The sequence below is a fragment of the Nipponia nippon genome, unplaced genomic scaffold (genome assembly GCF_047370975.1).
Source record: "Nipponia nippon isolate SJK-2023a ecotype South Korea unplaced genomic scaffold, ASM4737097v1 scaffold_2, whole genome shotgun sequence".
Lineage (NCBI taxonomy): Eukaryota > Metazoa > Chordata > Aves > Pelecaniformes > Threskiornithidae > Nipponia > Nipponia nippon.
This window is the reverse complement of record NW_028262336.1, coordinates 122,981,742-122,994,409: the sequence shown is the minus strand read 5'-3', so window position 1 is coordinate 122,994,409 and position 12,668 is coordinate 122,981,742. Positions and strand designations below refer to the sequence as shown.

The 12,668-nt window shown below is 46.1% G+C and overlaps 1 protein-coding gene across 2 annotated transcripts; it reads left to right on the top strand.

The window, feature by feature from the left end:
• Positions 1-1,823: 1,823 nt before the first annotated feature.
• PRSS23 (serine protease 23) lies at positions 1,824-10,288 on the top strand. 2 transcript variants are annotated; one of them, XM_087758733.1, is made up of 3 exons: positions 1,824-1,993; positions 2,825-2,922; positions 7,113-10,288. In XM_087758733.1, exon 3 carries the CDS (start codon positions 7,126-7,128, stop codon positions 8,242-8,244), a length of 1,119 nt encoding a protein of 372 aa, XP_087614859.1. In that variant the 5' UTR covers positions 1,824-1,993; positions 2,825-2,922; positions 7,113-7,125; the 3' UTR covers positions 8,245-10,288. The 2 variants fall into 2 exon arrangements, with proteins under 2 accessions (XP_087614859.1, XP_087614858.1); XM_087758732.1 differs by lacking the exon at positions 2,825-2,922 and having other exon boundaries at positions 1,826-1,993.
• Positions 10,289-12,668: the final 2,380 nt, after the last annotated feature.

Here is a 12,668-nt window from a genome sequence, read left to right as displayed (position 1 = left end):
TATGCTAATATTTGTTCCTTCTTTCCCACTGAGACTCTTGAAAACAGCAGGGTGGTACAGGAAGACTGATACATTTGAGATAAAGCAGGAAAGGGACATATAGAGGGTTGTTCAGTGGAGGGTTTGCAGTCATCTAGAGGGGACTGTGGTCAATCTGTACATTTTCAGAAGAGTAAAAGAGATCAAGAGGCCTCGTTTGGTGTGGTGACCTACTGCAGTCAGGAGGACCTGCGAGAGGAAAGCTGGGAAGGCCCCGGAGCACACACGGCAGTTGTGGCAGAAGAGGCTGTATGCCCATGGAAAGCAAGAGCCCGCCTGGACCACCGCTGCAGCCCTGACTCTCGCTACATAACCAAACCTCACAACGCTTTCACCCCCTACAAGACAAGGGCCAACTCCTCCATCCATGCAGAACAGCAGAGGTACAGGGTGAAGCCTCCTGAGCAGCGGGACTGCGTATCTAATTGGGATGTGAGTAGACACAGAGTCCAGATAAGGAAGGACCTGTGATTAGTATGGTATTGCCGATGGGGTCTTAGTTGCTAGCTGCCTACTGATACTCCAGGTATCCTCCTCGCTGTTGCATGATCATTTCCTCGTGGCCCAAGAGCAGCTGAACTGGTGTCACCAGCCCTCGCTTCCCCCTGACGCCAGTTGTATTCTCTAGCTGTGTTTCTGCTGGAGATGTTTGCCATCTACCCCTTGGGACCCCTCCCTCACGTTGTAATTCTCCTCTAATCATTCATAGTTCAGAAAGACCGGTCTGAGTAGTTATGATATTTATAGCACTTGCTTTTTCCAATCGTCTGTTAAAACCTTTCCACAGACCCAGCTGGGGTTGGTGCTAGGCGCAAGTAAATGCAAATTAGAAAAATTACATCCAAGAGCGGAAGATCCTGTAACATCTCAGCTCCTCACAGAGGGTCTGTGTGTGGGGCAGAGTTTTTGCCATGCTTCAAGCTCTCCTGGTCCTTTGTAAGGGTAGCAGTGGGGTGAAGTAGTCAGCAGAAGGCAGCAAATAAATTGATTCCTGTGAAATTTATATTTCCTTTCTGGGGTAATGGCGATCAGCTGGGAATTTTGGCAAAACCTTTTGTGGATTTTTCTCGTGGAGTTAAAACACATTGCAGGATTTTTGCCTTCTTGGCTCCGGTTTCCTTTTTTCTTGCCAGGTATCATTATAAGGATTCAAGAAGGATGAGTAATTAAAACCCATGAAAAGAATGCGTCTGACAATTAAATTCAAATACCTGCTTGATGGGGCAACATCGGTGACAGACCGCAGAGCTCCTGGAGCATCCACTTATGCCCTGCGATGGCAGGAGGGACCCCGAGGTTCACCCCACACTTGGGGACCCTCCGAGAAGGGACCTGCCACGCTGGGGACCCAGACCTTGGGGACAAAGAGCCATGAAGGTGCCACCAATGCACCCCGAAACCTCCCACCCCAAGCTTTGGGGCGGCCTGGGGTGAGGGGCTGGTGGCCCCTGAGCTGCCCGCAGTGCCGGCACACCGTGAATAAAAACAAGGATGAGGGAAAAAAATAGGGTTTTCCTCAGGAAAGACATGAAAATAGCAGTATAAGAGGAAAAAAAGGGGGTGACGCCCCACAGGGTGCACTGGGGAGGCGGCCCGCGGGGGGACCCCTGCGCGGAGGGACGGCCTCGGCCTCGGCCCCGGCCTCGCCCGGCGCGGCCCCCCGCGGCCGCGGGCGGACGGTGGGACGGGCAGCGGGCGGCTGGGCCGCCGGGAGCGCTGCGGAGCGGAGCGGAGCGGGGCTCGGCGGCAGCGGCGGCGGCGGCGGGAGCCACCTGCGGGAGGCGCCGCTCCGCCCCGCCCCGCTCCGCCCCGCTCGGAGCGCGCCTCTGAGGGAAGGCGCCCGGCGGGAGGGAGCGGGGAGGCGCCCCGAGCCCCGCGGAGGCGGCGGGAGTGATGGGACCGGCCCCGCCACCTGCCTGACGGCTGCTGGAGAAGCCGCCGCCGCGGGGAGCGGGTAAGTAGCGGGTCCCGCCGGTCGGGAGCGTGCCGCGGGGTGCGGGTCACCCCCGGGGACGAAAGGGCGGCGGGGAGGACGGCGAGAGCCGTTCTCGCCCCTCGGTGCCCCGGGGCCAGCGCCTCACCTGCCGGCGGGCGCGGAGCCGCGGGGAGCCCGGCGCTGCGGGGCACCGGCCCGGCTCGTCCCCGCCGGGCGCTGCCGCCGGCCGCGCTGCGGGAGCCTCTGTCCCGGCTCGGGGCGAGCCCTCCTCGCTGAGCTTAATTTTTAACCCCGCGGGCATCGAGGGGAGCGCAGCCGCCTCCGCCTCTCCGGCGGCGGGCGAACAAAAGGGATAAGCGGGCTTCTCCCCGCCTCGGGTCCCCGCCGCCGGGGCGGCCGGAGCGGCGAGCAGCGCTGCTCGCGGGTGCCGGTGCCTGACTTTGAAGGGGCGCCCGGGGAGCAAACCGCTGACAAAAAATTCGCCTTTGCTGCTTTTCACACTGGCGAGGCGTCAGAAGCGGCTCTCCGGTGGAGCCGCTGCGGTCCTGTAGTTTGATTCCTCACCGTGACTGGGAACATCAGTATTCTGGGTTTCTAAGACATGTTATGACACCATCTCTTCAGTGAAGTGGTTGCTGGAGCCGGCGGCAGTTGTTCGCCCGCTGCCCCGAGCGAGGTCCGAGGGCTCGGTGGGGTCCCACCGGAGACCCCGCTTGCGTGGCTGCCCCGGTGCCGTGCATCGCCCAGGTGGTTTGGTAGCCCTGAGGACTCGTGTCATTGCTTACAGCTTGCCCTTTTATTCAAGTTGACCATCACCGTCTGCCTGTAACACAGTTTGCTCTTGTACAGTGAAACCGAAGCTGCTTTACATGCAGGGCGAGAGAAAGAGGAAAGGAAAGAGGGCGAAAGGAGGCAGTCAAATTATTCTATAGGAATTGGACTAAGTGGTAAGCATATAATATGATCCCTTTCCTCTGTGTGTGTGTGTGTCACTGACACACGTGTCAAAATACCCGCTGTGCCCGTTGTATACGTTAATAGACGCCCTGGCCTGCCGGTATCAAAGTTCGTTGCAGGTTTTCTGAGGCATCTCTTCTTACAGCCCCCAGTCTGGCGGGTGAGGCAGCGTAACTCTCACACCATCCGCAGCATCGCAGGCAGGCTAATAGAGATGTTAGATTTTAATGGCAGTAAGGCTTCTGTCATTCTTAAAGCAGGACTCAATTATTTTTCCTGTGGTTTAACAAGTTCTGTGATTATGAAAAGCAGGTGAGGTATTTTGGCACGGCAGTGACAGTGATTTAGTTCACCTTTGTAATTTGGTTTGAGGCAGGTTTTTCTCTTGTACTTTCTTGGTTTTCTTTCTTCCCCTTTTTTTTTTTCCATGTTTTTTTGCCATTCTGGCTTCCAGCACTGTGGAAAAACTTTCTTCATTTCAAAATGTAATGGAGACTGTTTGCTTCACAGGCTTTCATACTGTACGTTCCAAGATTTATTGTTATTTAACCATCTATTACAAGAACCACCCCTGAAGTAGTGAACTCTTCCAGAAAAATTACTTGCTTATTAGAAAATGATTCATGTCCGTCCTGAACAAGGCAGTTCTCTTTCACCAACATCTATCTCAAGGCGTGAATGCCCATAGCAGACAGGGAAATGTGTCTGTAAAGTGTTTTAGCGGCGTGGGGAGCCCTGGGGTGGCTGTCACTGTTTCCATTCTCTAAATTTTAATGCCATTAGCAAGTGTGATTATGTACAAACCGCTTTCTAGGGGGTTCCTAGGCTGGATATCAGAGCAGGGCTTTGTACTGAGTCAAAGGGTGGATTGAGTTTATGACACAGTTTAAATAGAAACAGAAGAGCAGTACTACAGTAGAGCAGCACATCGTAATTCATTCAGTATCGTTTTGTGATAGCCGTTCAGGGAAGTACTCGCTTCTTACCAGTTTGTTCTGTTTGAGAACGTCTTTCAGGGTCACCCACGGGTACGTAGCTGAACGTAGAGAGTGTTAACCCTGTTTTCTTCAGCTTTTTGGTTTTGTTTTAAACAAAAAGGAAAAGATAAAGGAAAAGGAAAGAAGAGGCTAACTGGTAGGTCTCTCTTTAAATTTAGACTACGTTTTAAATTCCTTCATTTTTCTGCTTAACCATTTTATTTTTTAAAGAGGAAGATCTTGATGATCTTAAGGGTCCTTTCCAACATTAACGATTCTATGATTCTATGGTTCTATCTACACAGAAAGTACTATGCACTAATTTGGCATCTTGTTATAAATAAGACATATTTATTCTATTTACTGTAGCCCAGAACTGATTTGGTACCAGTTATGTCTCGATTACAAAGAGTTCAGTAAATGCCTCGGTTTGTGAGCACTGTTTAGCTTCTATGGTCAGGTATAAACTCACAACTGTATTTCATTGTTAGGTTTTAATAACATTTTAAGTAATAGAAAAGTTCTCTAACTGATGAAAAGGCTTTTTTATCCCATATATCTGCAATGTGATCGTTAGCACAGAGGCAGCAGGGGAGGGGTGCGGGAAGGCTTGCTCAGAGACGTGAAGCCGAGTAAGTACTGCTTTACAGAGCACAGCGCAAGCACAGATACCGTCTTCTGAAGCCTTTTTTGGGGACCAACTTGAGTCCCAGCTCCTGTCTTGTTCTCTTCATTGGGCGGCTGCCCTCTACTGTCTAAAACTGCCTGGGAAAGTGCTGGCCTTGCTGCAGCGGTGATGGTAGGGAGATGAGGGAGGGCAGGTTGCAGGGAGAGCTAATTTCTCTTCTCAGCCCCGATGATGCTCTCGGAGGAAGCAGAGAAGCTGTTGGGCACGCAGTCCCTTTGTCAGGTTCCTGTGCTCACAAGCACGAGGGAATCTTGCTGCTTGTGCAAATAACAACGAAGACACTTCTAATTTTCTCCTGCCAGCTAAATAAACCAGCCAAAGGCCAGCATTCGCTCAGTTAGCATGAATGATTTTTAGATCCAAGAAGCGGCATGGGTGGTGCAATTTAGACAGGGATTCCGTCTACCAGGAAAGCTTCAAATGTAATTTGTGGAAATAACTTTGGTGTGAAGCAGATGAGAGCAGACTGCTTATAAATACGTGTTCTTAATAACAGGATCTGCTACCTAATGCACAGCAGAACTGTGATTTAGTCTGCTCTCAGCTTCTAACCGGGAGACCAGTAAAGATTTCTGCGTAGAGCCCTCACTGTCACAAGTAGGACAGTTCGCAGTTGAGTAATGCTAGTGTATATTGTCTTTGTGGGGATGGAGTGGTATCATTTGTCCATTACCTTCTTTTTCTGTGTTTTCCTAATCACTGTTATACAACAAGTGTATTTGATATACAGCGTGTGTTCCCTAGGCCATCCTTATACCAACATGAGACTGTCATCTCATTTGATAGCTTGCAAAACCCAGCCACATCAAATATTAATCTCTGCCATGGAAGGACCCAGAGGAGCTGATGGTTTTCCTTGAATACATAGCAAGTATTTTCCAATTTGGGGACATCCAAAATTGTGCAGTTTTGCTTCATGTTTAAAATTACCTGTATTTTCCCAGATGACTTGCCTGTTAGGTATAAAACAACACATTCTATAGAGCTTAGCCCTTCTAGGAAAAAATACATCCCTTTAAAGATGTCCTGTTTGTTAATGAAAAAAATTACCAATAGAATGTCTGGTCGCTCCTTGAAGAGTCAGTACCTGCCTCTGTGGGCATCAGTAGCATCAGCTCTGTTCATCTGCATCTGTTTTTTGGAATGGAAATGTTTTGATATCCTGCATGAGTCAAGTGATATTTTGAACATTGTGTGCTTTAATTATAGCCTCCATTCCCAAAGAGGATGCTACCAACAATGGAAGAATCCAGGCCCAATATTTGAGTTGGACACCTTTGGACTTTAGCAGTCTGTAGCTTTGGAAGTCTTTTTTAGTGCATCTTAGGGATGGAGTATTCCTACAAAAAGCATTGGAGAGAAGGATTTTTCTTTTTCATTCTTAGATAGCTATGGTCATCTCCTGCATGACTTGCTTTGGTTTACTTGTTTGAGGTATTTCAGGAATGATCCTGCAGTTGTGATCAGTGTCACCTCAGCAGGGTTTTAAATATGTGTAAGCTCAACATAATTGTGAAGTTTTGTTTGAATAATCTTTGTATGAGGGAGATCCTGCCTGCCTTCCTGCCCAGGGCGCAATGCCTCCTGCAGCGATTCAGCTGTATGGCTAATTTTCAAATAAACTAAAGTTACACATTTTCTTGACACAGTACTAGTGCACGCTGTTCTCTGCAGTCTGAGGCACTCTGCCTGGGGTTCATAAACACATTTACAGTCCCGTTTGCCTCCCTGTGCTCAGAGGGGCTTGGTTTGCATTTCTAATTAATTGAGTTTATAAAGGAATAAGCCAGTATGTTAACTGAAAATTCCCTCAAGAATTGTAAACTTACTTCATTGGCTGCCCTCCTGTAATCATATCACCCTTTCTCATGTAAGCCTAGGGGAGAGCGAATGCTACGTGGAGCAGAAACCTTCCTCTGGTATGAGTTGCAAGGGGAAGTGAGTCTCCCACGCAGTCGTGTTCTGCAACCCAGCTCCTGTTCAGGTTACCTTCTTCGTCCACCTGGCTGTTCCTACCATCACCTTGATGTCTCTGGCTAAGACAGCAAACAGTGTGAGGTGATTTAAGGACCTCTCTCAGTGGACTCAGAGAGTAGGTGGGAGGTTTCAGAGAATGCTGTAATCTAGCTGAAGTAAGACACATTTACTCTCTGCAGGAGCTATGGTTTCCAAATGCAGTTTACAGAGTCTGAATTTTCTTTACACTGTGTGAAGACAAATACCATAATTTCCCACTGATGTCAACTGGGAGTTGGTGGCTCAGCCCATCTAAAGGTTAAATGCAGAGTGTTTCAGTGTTGACCTGGGATACTTGTTTTAGGATACTTGCTAAGGTATTAGTTTAATGCTGAGAAGCCTGAAGACCTTAATGATAGTTGGCTCCGTTCAAATCGCTTGACCCTTATTATATTATACTTATTATATTATACTTGGTTAGCAAGCCATTACTTAGCAAGGTAGATTAATCTTGCAACATGTTTGGATGAGTAACTGGACTTCCTTTTGCTTTCCACAGACCGGCATTCAGAATGGCAGGCTTGTCCACTTTAATCCTCCTTTTGTGTGCTGCTAAAGATGTGATGCCCTCCAGTTCCCACTGGAAGCCAACTTGGCCATCTTATAGAGTTCCAGTTATCCTGCCACAGTCTACCCTTAACTTGGACAAACCGCAGTTTGATGCTGAAGCCAGACTGGAAGTGGTATCTCCCTGTGGCCCAACGTGCCACAAAAGTTCTCCGCTGCCAACTTACGAAGAAGTGAAGAACTACCTGTCCTATGAAACCTTGTACGCTAATGGGAGCCTCACTGAAACTGAAGTGGGCATATATATTCTGAGCAACAGTGGTGATGGGTCTCAAGGCAAATCTCGAACTAAGAGGCAGATCTATGGCTATGACAGCAGGTTTAGCATTTTTGGGAAAGACTTCTTGTTGAATTACCCATTCTCCACATCGGTAAAGCTATCTACAGGTTGCACGGGGACGCTAGTGGCTGAAAAGCATGTTCTTACTGCCGCTCATTGTATCCATGATGGCAAGAGTTACGTCAAAGGAGCTCAGAAACTGCGGGTGGGGTTCCTAAAGCCCAAACTGAAAGATGGCAGCAAAGGGGCCAATATCACCAACTCAGCAATGCCTGAGAAAATGAAATTCCAGTGGATCCGAGTGAAACGGACACATGTCCCCAAAGGATGGATCAAAGGCAATGCCAATGACATTGGCATGGATTATGACTATGCCCTGCTGGAGCTCAAGAAGCCTCATAAAAGAAAGTTTATGAAGATAGGTGTGAGCCCACCAGCAAGACACTTGCCTGGAGGGAGGATTCACTTCTCTGGTTACGACAACGATCGTCCGGGAAACCTGGTTTACCGTTTCTGTGATGTCAAAGATGAAACATATGACCTGTTGTACCAGCAGTGCGATGCCCAGCCAGGTGCGAGTGGATCTGGGGTGTACGTGAGGATGTGGAAGAGGCAGAATCACAAATGGGAGCGTAAAATTATTGGAATATTTTCAGGCCATCAGTGGGTGGACATGAATGGCACCCCACAGGATTTCAATGTAGCTGTTCGCATCACACCCCTCAAATACGCACAGATCTGTTACTGGATCAAAGGCAACTACCTTGACTGCAGGGAAGGATAAAGACAATGAAACTCCTTGAAAGCACTTAATGACTGGTTTTAATTACTCATCTGAGGACAGGCTAGACTTCTGCTGCAAATGTGTGTGATACGATCTGGTAACATCGGGATATGATACATAGCTTTTCAAGCAAGCCACCTTGTTGTCAGGAGAGGGGCTGTGTGGTGCTGTCATTACAGCTCGAAACTGGGGAGAAAGGAACGTCTGCTGGGTGGGGAAGGAGCAGGTGGACTTGCTGAATTTGCAGCTGAGCAACTGAAGATTAATTAGGGGCGGATCAGTAAACAGTACGAAATCAGAACCGTCTCCAAAGAATCTTGTAAAAGGGACGCTGTTGACTATCTCATGCCTACAACGTTTGTTTTAATAAATCCTAGGATTAGTAGAAATGCTTTGATCTGAACTTTTAAAAGAAAATATTTCTATGCTGTTGGGGGCTGAAGAGGGGCATTTAATAGTGTTTGCAACCCAAACATTACAGCTTTGTGTTCCTGCATGAGAAAGAGAGTGTGAAAAGGGCAAGGCATGCGCTGTAGGAGATGAATGCCACACAAATAGCGTGAAGGGTAAATAACTGCATAACACTTCTAACCTTCTTTCGGCCTGAGTGATTTGAGACTTTATTAGTAACATAGTTAAGAAAAATGCTTTTTGAGCAAACAGACCTTGATGTTGCAAGGACTTGACTGTGAAGATGATGTTGGTCATATGAGCAGTGCCATTGCGTCCTGCTTTGGGAAACACAAATCATATATGGGCTTAAATCTTTATAGCAGCTGGGGCATAGCCTTACACCTAGCAGGATCCCTATGAATATACTGTTATAGAAAGCATATGGGGACAGAGGCTTGTTTTCTGTTAGGACCTACTTAGATCTTTTAAGGGAAATCTCATGTCAGCAACTCAGATTTTCAGAGGGGAAGCCTGTCTTGGCTCTTGCTGGTCATCTGAATTGCCGCCTGCAAAGCAGGTAAAGGGGAGAGCAGGACAAGGGTTCTACTGAGTGTTCCCCCTTTTTGTTGAAGATCCATGCTGTTCTACCTAAAAATACACCAGGTAGAGGGACCCTAGATTTATAAGTGTCTCTCTATCATATCCCTTTGACGGTGTAATTTGTATGGCATCTTGACTTGTGTTTATTGTGTTGTTTGGGGTAGGAATCCTCCTCCCTATCAAATTGTTGAGTTACAAATAATTCTTGGCAAATGCAGAGTTCAGTAATTCTGCAGCTGGAATAGAGCCACATTATAGGGTGCAATCTGAGTTTGCTATGAAGTGATGCTCTGCTGTCTCTTATAGGTAACAGTGACTTACATTTTTACTATAGCAGAATTGCAGTTTGAAACAAGAACTGTCTTTTATAGGTAAAATCAGTCCAGCCAAATACTTGTAGCTCAGAAAACAGCATTGGGAAGTCAGTGTGGTCTGTACAAACAGTGTTTCTCGGTGGATTGTGCCACTGTATTGCAGAAACATGGTTAAGCGCGTGCTGCCGTGCCAATATTATTTTTTTAAATAGGAGGATAGACACTGGCTCTCATTCCAGTTTCTCTTCCATCCATCTCTCCCTGTCTCCTGAAGCTTACCAAGTTGCCCGTGGTGCTTGGTGTTTTGGGGCAAATGCAAGTCCCTGGTGTGAAATGGCAGAGCTGGGAAGGAATGAATCTAAGCAGGGCTTCCCTATGCTGTACAAGTTAATTCAGCTAAGCCTTTCTTACACTCTACTAATTACTATGGCATTTGTAAACATATGCCTGATGGTGCTTTATCTTTGGCTCTAGTTCTGAAAAACATTTTTTGCTAGAGCTGCCTATGGTTATTATTTTTATTGGTGCAGCGTACAAAAACATGGACCCTCATGTGGGCTTTTGGTGCACTCAGATACAAGCAGTTACTAATGCTTTGAAATACGAATAATCAGCATATGTATCTGATGGTCTTTTTTCTGCCTTTTTATTTTCATTTCCTTTACTTAATGGCTGTTATCTGGAGCACTTTTGTTTGAATGTATCACAGTGAATAAAGAAAAGTTATGGAATTTCAATGCAGACATTCTTGTATTTGTGCTATACTTGGGTTGCGCTTTCAATCTCGTTTCAGTTACTTATTGGGAAGGACATTCAGATACAGAACGAATGTATTAATATCCTCAATGCTGTTTATTTTCCTTCAGTTTTCTTTTGTCTCCACCTGTTACAGAAGTAATTAATTATTTTTTTTTTTCAGTAGGCTTAATTACTTCGTGTCTTTGGACAGTAATAATCAATCTTAGCTTTCATATAATTATTGCAGTTCCAAAGCCAGTCATGAGCTCAGATTAGTTGAAGCTGAAAATAACGTATTAGACTAAAGAGGCACATCTTTTTAGTTAACTTTAGGGTCGATAAACTATGGAGGAATTTGAACCAGTCAGTATAAGGTCATAAATCAGGTCCGTCTTCTTTTTCTCTTAGTTGATGCAGTAAGAAAAAAGTTCCTCTGAAGCCAACAGTGAGACTCACAGTTTTTAGAGGAACACTGGAGTGCAGAAATATTCTACTTTTTGATTGAGGAAATGCTGTCCATTCACCTTTCCTGATTTCTGGATGTGCATGGTATGTTATGTGGGCTTGAGAACATCAGTCCTGCCTTATGGGACGTATTTCCCATCCATTGGTCCTATGTTCTCAGTTGCTTCGTTGGGCTGAGATCTTTTATTCTCTTGAGATGACTGGCAGAGTGGAGTTGTGCAGAAGGCAGATGAGCTAGAGTAATGTGAGCAAGCTGTTTTTTTTTTTTAAAAAGTATGCAGCAAGTTTAGTGTAATCAGGGATCAGAGAGTCTCCTTCTACTGTACGCCCTATGCAAACATTCCAGATCGTTTTTGGAAAGCAAAGGAAGTCTTCGATAACGCGGGCAGAATCGTTGTGCTAAAGCTCAACGTTTCACCTGCACCCACCTGAGTTGGTGGAGATTTTGCCAGCGTATTCATTCAGCGTGGGGTTGGGCCATTGCTAGGCAGGTTTGGAAATTGCATTCTGAGTATATTTGCTTTGATGCTGTAATCAGGGCTTTTTTAAAACCGGACCTTTAAATCGTGAGAAAGACAGATAGCCATCCAGCCAGCATAGTTCATCAAGGAAACACAAGTAAGTAAACTATATACAGGCACGACACTATAAATTTCATTGTCCATCTGATCATGACTGCTGATAACCTGCAGAACTGAATTGAGTGCCTCATTATTCTCGTATCTTAAGGCAGAACAGCAGATGGGTATAGAGGGGCTGTGGTGGTTGTGAATGGAAAGGATTACAGTCTTCTGCTCCTGCATCTTTAAGAGTCTGACATAAGAAAAATTCTAGTCAATATGATATAAATCCCTCAGAGAACGGTGCTGGAGATGGAAACTAAGGTCTCAAGAAAGCACAGACCATCCCGAGCTCTTCCAGAGCACACAGTGAACTTAGCCTACTGAAGACCGCAGAATATCATCGAGTTTCTTTCTCAGAGGAAAGGTATTTTCCTTGCATCTGTAATTGTTTTGCAACTGAATTCCCAGGCTTGCCTGTTTAGAGGGCAGCCCTCGTCTTAAAAGTTGGACGCTGAACTCCCAGCAAGTATAATACATGCTTGAAATTCTTTTCCGTGTTTCCACTTAATCTGCCGTTTGTTAGCGGGTTTTGGTAGCATGCCAACGCAATATGCACAGGCCTTGAGAAGAGAAGCTTTCAAAGAGTGGATGAAGTATGATGGGTGGGTAAAAACTTCTTTGCTTTCCCAGAGTAAAAAGGAAGCGTGGACAGAGAAGAGCAGCGAAGAGCGAAAGGGCAATACGATTCGTATCACAGGAGCAAGATTCGCAGCGGATCGGTTGCTGTGTATATATGTGCATGTACAGATGTGCATGTGTGTAGGGTTTTTATGAATAATACTGTTCGTTTCCATTCCCTGTTCTACTAGGTATAGAAGATGATGATGAACTAATGAGCAGAAGTAAATTAAGCCTCCTAAAATGAGTGCGTAAATACCAAATCTGAAGCCAGTGCGCAGCACATCTGTGAAGTTTAGACTGTGACTTGTCTATAGGTGCACAGGAAAAGCATAAATCAGTGACATTAGAATTAGGAACTGGATCTTTTCCACCCAGAAGATGTTTTTTCCTGTCTCGCACGGTGACTGTTAGGTTGCATGTGCATTGTGCCTGCTGTTAAAAGTAGTGTGGGCTTTTATAGGTAAATGATTAAACAAGAGAAGAGAAGAGAAACGTCTTAGCATGCCCCAAACACTATTATCAACACTGATTATTCCCAGGATGAAATTATCAGTCATGCTTTGTTTGTGGATTAATTTTGAACTAAATGGGAATAGGTTGAATCATGAAGCAATCTCATACTGCTTTTTATCTAAAGATCTCTAACAATAATTAAGTGATTGTGGCTCTA

Bases quoted from the DNA above. Each gene is read 5' to 3' on its own strand.
- PRSS23 (XM_087758733.1), top strand. From the start codon at position 7,126: ATGGCAGGCTTGTCCACTTTAATCCTCCTTTTGTGTGCTGCTAAAGAT.